This window comes from Perca flavescens, chromosome 8 (assembly GCF_004354835.1).
Source record: "Perca flavescens isolate YP-PL-M2 chromosome 8, PFLA_1.0, whole genome shotgun sequence".
In the NCBI taxonomy this organism is placed as follows: Eukaryota; Metazoa; Chordata; class Actinopteri; order Perciformes; family Percidae; genus Perca; species Perca flavescens.
Window position 1 is genome coordinate 21,693,512 of NC_041338.1, and position 6,725 is coordinate 21,700,236.

Genomic DNA, 6,725 nt, shown 5'->3' on the forward strand with positions numbered 1-6,725 from the left:
TGCCAATGCTGTAAAGCATGAGTGCCCCACGACCTTATATGCGATGACCTACGTGACATTTACAACATTTATATGGCAATAAAGAACAGATAAAAAAAATGCTGTTTATGATTTACAATGCATAAGCCCAATTCCATTTTATATGCAAGCTCTTCAGTTTTGCGATCATTCCATTTCCGCAGGTTTCCTTTGTGCAGCAAAGTAGTGACTGGTCTAAACTAGTTGGATTTAACAGAGTGACAGAAAGGAGCAACAGTGTGGAACACTGCCCAGGTTTCAATGTCACTGGCTGGTAAGAATGACCACTCTTTGTCCAGCTGCAGTAAGCTGTCCCTGCAAAGAAAATCATTAAGATAATGCAGTTGACCTCTTCTGGGTATATTACTGTATTTGAACAACTACTTTAATTATTGTGTTTTAACAAAAATGTAAAGAATTGAACATTCCCCATGAAACCAGCAGTCAGACGTGATTAAAAGGGGGAAATATAAATGCTTGCACACACACAGTGGCTTGACCTACAGTCACTGCCACGCACAAGTGTTTGTCTGTGCTCGGCTGTTGCTCAAGCGCAGACACTCTGAAATGGGATTTGTTTTGAAACTGGTTACTTTGGAAACCATGCCATCGGGTTTGATCATTAACTTAAGCTGTCAGTAAAAGAAATCACCTGTTTGAGGAATGTGGGGGAGGAAATGACTAATAGTTACAACAATCTGACATCAAATATGTGCAGTTAAAGGTTTAAGGAGCCAAACTAAAACATTCATTCTCAACCCAGAATATGTTTTTACAGGTGCCATTTGAGTCAGTGTCAGGTATACTCTAAAGAGATTGAAGCACAACTAAAAGCATGTTATAGTTCGTTACAGATGAATAGGAATATTGGAAGGTTATTTGCATGTATAGTCGAGTGTGACCACACTCCAGTTGACCTGAGTTTTAAAAATGGAAGACATGGGATAAGCAAATGTTCCTTTTTTAGTAATAAAATCAGTGTTGTCACTATTCAAATCTAAATCAAAACAGTTCTGCCCTCTACTGGTGATGAAATAACATGAGACTTATTATTGTGGTATGTTTAATATAAATAATCAATAGTAACACAAATACATATATTTATCTTCAACATGTGTAAAAAAATAAAATAAAAAGAGCATAGGGAAATGAAAGAAAAATCTGTTACTATGTCTCTATGGCAAACAGGTCTGACTGGACCAAAGTTAAATCCCTGAGAGATCCTGCTAGCACAGATGAACCAGTACGTAGTATTAACAGTCCAAACAAACAGTTTTCACCTTATAAATATTGAAACTGTCTTAAAGACAAAGTTACTTTAATTTCTGGTCGTACCAAAGAAGTGCAGACGGGCTGTGAGTTCAGCTATAACACACAACATGAAGATGAAGAGAAGGCGTCTTCATGAATAAACACTAAAAGACACAAAGAAGAGCAAAAACAAATCAGTTATTACTGTATATTCAGCTGTATCTGAACAAACTTAAAGCACATGAAACACAAAAAAGTGTATGAAACAATGTGTAGTTATCCAAAATCAATCTTGCAAATGACTGCAGGTTTAGTTAAGTTTTCATCCATGTTGATGTATTTGAATGTATTTCGGCCATCAGCCACCTGAATACAACAATATCCATCTTTTCAGAATAAGAGATTGGATTATTGTCCTGGGATCTATCTTGAGAGGAAAATTTGTGGATGTGACGACATTGTACAAGGTATACAGTATCACTTGAATGAATGCCACCCATATCAATAATTCAAACTAGTCCTAAAGGGAACCAGGGCTTATTTCAATCATGGACTAAAGCATGAACAAAAGGAAAGCTCAGTGCAGTCAGGTATTTCAAAACATACGTATGAGATGCTAATTATGTTGAAATATCTTGTCAATCAAAATAAATGGAGACTATTAATGTAGGCCAGTCTTTTCATGTGATAATGAAGTACAGTATGTAGTGTATGTATGACACCAGATATTGCAATTTACCGACCCGTCTATCATTTATGCTGACGTGCAACTGTCAAAAAAAGATTTGTGATCTCACATGTCCAAAAATCCAATAAAGCCATCTATCATGGCTGGTGTAGTCTTGCATTGTCAGACCTTGCCAGGGTGGCGCTAAGCCCCAATAGCGGAGAGAGTGAGAGGGGAGGTGCATCAGGCACGTGATGTCAGGCTCAATCCCAGCAATGTACATCCGTTGAGCCAGTCTATGGCCAATGAGGTTTAATATACACTGCCTGTGATGAAAACTAATGAGAGTGGGACTGACCTGGCCAGTCGGGCTAGAGTGCTGAGAGCCAGGACTCCATCTAAGCCGTAGGCAACGAGTAAGACACTGCTAATGATTACGTCTGCCCTCATCACGTACGTCTGCCACACTAGGAAGTAGATCGTCAGCAGGATAGTTGTCCCTGTCACAATGAGGTTAGCCAGAATATAGCGCTCACTCTCCGTCAGGTTGCCCTTCACACCTGCACAGGGTCAAAGACGGTGGGAGAAGGTTGTCAGTTACTGTTGAATCTGTTGTGTTATGTTGTTAAAGGGAAAACAAAAAATGTATAACAAAGTCTGCATTACAAACAGGGGTCAGGCACATACTAGACAGGGACGCTCAAACGAAACGAAACAATGCTATTAGTTGTATTATGGGAAATGTTGGATCCAGTGTTTATAGAGCTTGACCCATGCTAGGAATTGAAATCAGGATGTCTCATGCTCAACCACTTTTTCAAAGCATATCACAGGTTTTTAGATTAATATACGTGTTTTTGACATCCTACAGGCAACTCTCGCTTACCACCTATTTTAGCACTTTACAAAATCACACTTGCAGACTCAGGAGAGTCATGTTTCAGTGAAAATCTTCTATCTTTACGTAAAGTCAACACTTTGTTCATTTTAAGAGATTGGATTGTTTTTAAATATCTCTTGTCTCCATTGGCCTTGAACATATAAACCACGTTGATAGAAAATGTAATTCCTAAGACAAACAATAAGAAATCATGATGTTGTAGCAGTTGTTTTGACTGCATTGCTGTTCGATTAAGACTCAATCAGGACCAACTTGAAAGCTGCTGGGAAGTCTGATTCAAGTATGTCCAGGGTTCATACGCATTTTAACCAATACTTTTCCATGACTTTTTGGCAAATTTCCATGACTGTGTTCCTGAAAATGTCAGTCAACATTATACAATAAGAATACAAATCTGTGTTAAAGTTTACCTTCAGAGGTTTAACTATAAAATGAATGACAATTTATGTGGTTCATAGTGGGATTCATAATATCGCTCCCCGAATAGAACGTTGAGGTTAAGACGACGTGAAAATACATTTATTAATCACATATTATTATGCTGTGTTAAAAAAAATTCCATGACTTTTCCAAAACTTTCTGGGTTTTTTTATGTTTCCAAAACCTTTACAGGCCTGGAATTTGCATTTTTCAAATTCCATAACTTTTCCAGGTTTTGTCAAAATGTATGAACCCTGTATGTTGCTCCATTTCAGACGTTTAAGTAAAGTGCAATAGATACTAGAATTCCCAATGGTCCTTTGCCTACTAATAAGTGTTACCTGTTTTTTTACCAGTTTTTACTGTAGAGCTGGGCAATATATTGATATTATATCGATATTGTGATATGAGACTAGATATCGTCTTATATTTTGGATATCGTAATATCGTAATATGGCATAAGTGTTGTCTTTTCCTGGTTTTAAAGGCTGCATTACGGTAAAGTGATGTCATTTTCTGAACTCACCAGACTGTTCTATTATTTGCCTTTACCCACTTAGTCATTATATCCACATTACTGATGATTATTTATCAAAAATCATTGTGTAAATATTTTGTGAAAGCACCAATAGTCAACACTACAATATCGCTGCGGTATCAATATCGAGGTATTTGGTCAAAAATATTGTGATATTTGATTTTCTCCATATCGCCCAGCCCTGACTTACTGTATAAGTTAGATGTAAGAAGAAGCACTGTAAAATATATATGGTTGTGATGACATCAGTACAAGTAAAAGTGTACTTGAATTTATGATATGACATGTGTATGATATGCTTTGAGAAATGGATGGTAAACAATAATGCATGATAATGCAATCAAGTATACTGTACTTAATTGTATGCAGAAAGTTAACCGACATGGTCATGGGCTCTATGCTAAAGTGGCAGCATGCCCATAAGGGAGGCATGCTTGAAAGTCAGTCATGGTTCAATGTGTGACTCTGTTCTCTCACCACAGAAAAAATGGAGGAAATCCAGAGCAGCCAGTAGGAACAGCAGACAGACATCACAGACCAGAGCATCAACAGGATAAGGCAGCACCAAGCCTGACAGGGACAGACACATTCACTGTTGTACACAGGTACATCAAAAAAAATAACCCGGGGCTGTGTAACATGTTCAGCACTCACTCTTTCTGATGATCAAGCCGAGAGTGAACAGGAAATAGAAGACAAAATAGACTGTTGTCAGTTTCAGCAGCAACTGGAAAGTAACAGATGACAGCTGGGTGCAGAGTTAAGGTGTTATCGTTCGTCAGTCAGTCAGCGACAGAGAGAGTCGTCCTAAGTAGTTGACGTACTTTAGACGTAACGTTACTCAGTTGAATGAAAAGAAAAGGATACTGCACTGACGTTAGCTGATCTTCCTAGAGAGAGAGAGAGAGAGAGAGAGAGACAGACAGAGAGAGAGAGAGAGAGAGAGAGAGAGAGAGGAGAGACAGACAGACAGACAGACAGGCAGAAACGCAATTAACAAAGTTAGCTGATTTTCTTTACGTCCCTGAATTAACACAGTGAGGAGTATTGATACTCAAACTCTTCAAAGTGGCTGTTAATAATATGAATGAATTTGTTAGCGGTTTGACGTAGCCAGTTAGCTTAAAAGCGTGCCTGTAGCAACCATAGCAACGCGTCTACCTACCAGGTCCGTGCATCGCCATTTTGATTTTTTTTCCTCCTCAGCTTTGTCACTTCCAACCAAAAGGATGCACGTCTCTGCCTACTGGCTGGAAGACGAACTACAACAGCCAAAGAGCGCAGTCTTGTAAGAATGTATGTAAGAAGTAGGCCTACGGTTAAAATTAATAGTCTCGCATTGCCAGACCTTACTCCACCGCGCTTAGATATATCTTTATATATATATATATATATATATATATATATATATATATATATATATATATATATATATATATATATATATATATTTATGGGTTAACAATGGGGATGGGATGGGTCCTGCAGGACTTTATTATTTTAATAATATCTGTCAACAGGGCAAGCATGTAGCTACAACATAACTTTTGTACGTTGGATCAAAATCTTTGGACCAAATCTTTCTTTTTTTTTCTTTTTCTTAATATTTCACTTTATGTTCGTAGGCTAATATATTTGTGTATAAATTATTGTTGATCTATGCATGCTAATGTTTGTTTACCTGTATGTTTGTATATTGCATGTTGTAAAAAAAAATGTTATTTCTTTTCGATGGGCTTGCAGGCGTCTGTTTGAATGCCATGGATTGCTGCTTAAACATAGCTCCATTAACGACTGTCAGTCACTGCACAAGGTATTTCAAAACTGCAACTATAATTGACACAACCTTATTTAAATGTTAAGACTCACTCTGCTCTAATCCACCTCCAGCAAAGAAGCTCTGATAAACCCCCTGTAGCTATGTATGTAGCCTACACTACATTCTTACCACCAAATGACAAATGTTAGCAACTAAGATAGCCTAGCTGCTGGTGAAGCATTTAGCTAGCAGCTAAAGAGGCAACACATTTTCTCAGTAGTTAACAAAGACCAAAGCAAAAAAAAAAAAAAAAAGTAGCCTAAATATTTATTTTGACAAGTGAATGAAAATGAATGCTAATGTTGCTCCATGTCCGCTGGATTTGCAACCATGTTTGCTAACATGTTTATTATAGCAACTTTATAAGGTGATAATATGTTGATGCTTTTCATTTCAGCTTGTTCAGCTGCCCTCATGTGGACAAAACACCAATTAATGCCACTTTAAATAATGGATGATGATTGGAAGACAGATCCCAAGGTAAGTGGTCATTGCATCAAGTTTTCACAATAATACAGTACACAGAAAAATAATGGGGGCCTAAACCCCCTCCACAAAGTTTGATATATCAGGACACAATTTTTCATGTCACTTAAGCAACATATTTTTTTAAATAATGACATCAGCATACACACAAACTTATTTTTGCCAATTACCTGCACCTTGCTTGACCTTGCTACATTTATTACCCGGAGACTCACTCTAACTTTACCTGCCAAACCTTAACCCCACAACATTACCTAACCCCCTAACCTTAATCCTAAAATTTTATATTTCACCTTTTGTCCCAAAATAGGAGGTGAGTTGCCGTAATGTGACTTTGTTAACAGGGTTTATCTCCATACAACTTGCTTAGTTGAGATTAGTACAAGTGGGCTAAACACTCACTCACTCACTCACTCACTCACACACACACACACACACACACACACACACACACACACACACACACACGCATGCACACACCCACACACGCACGCACACACACATCCATGAACATGCAGAGAGAGCTATATGAGATAAGAAATATAGAATACCAAAATGAACTGCTTTAGCATAGCCAGCTGTTTCATTGTCCGCTGCAGCCTCTATCTGTTTCTCTTTCTTGCTT

At 37.8% G+C, this 6,725-nt stretch overlaps 1 protein-coding gene across 2 annotated transcripts; it reads right to left on the reverse strand.

Annotated features, from left to right (window-relative positions):
• Positions 1 to 1,085: 1,085 nt before the first annotated feature.
• On the reverse strand, positions 1,086 to 5,745 carry LOC114560455 (transmembrane protein 80-like). Of its 2 annotated transcripts, XM_028585837.1 has the most exons (7): positions 5,665 to 5,745; positions 4,961 to 5,057; positions 4,663 to 4,685; positions 4,450 to 4,543; positions 4,273 to 4,365; positions 2,295 to 2,496; positions 1,086 to 1,433 (listed from the first exon to the last, which is right to left on the reverse strand). In XM_028585837.1, exons 2-7 carry the CDS (start codon positions 4,977 to 4,979, stop codon positions 1,421 to 1,423), a joined length of 444 nt encoding a protein of 147 aa, XP_028441638.1. In that variant the 5' UTR covers positions 4,980 to 5,057; positions 5,665 to 5,745; the 3' UTR covers positions 1,086 to 1,420. The 2 variants fall into 2 exon arrangements, with proteins under 2 accessions (XP_028441638.1, XP_028441639.1); XM_028585838.1 differs by lacking the exon at positions 5,665 to 5,745 and having other exon boundaries at positions 4,961 to 5,079.
• Positions 5,746 to 6,725: the final 980 nt, after the last annotated feature.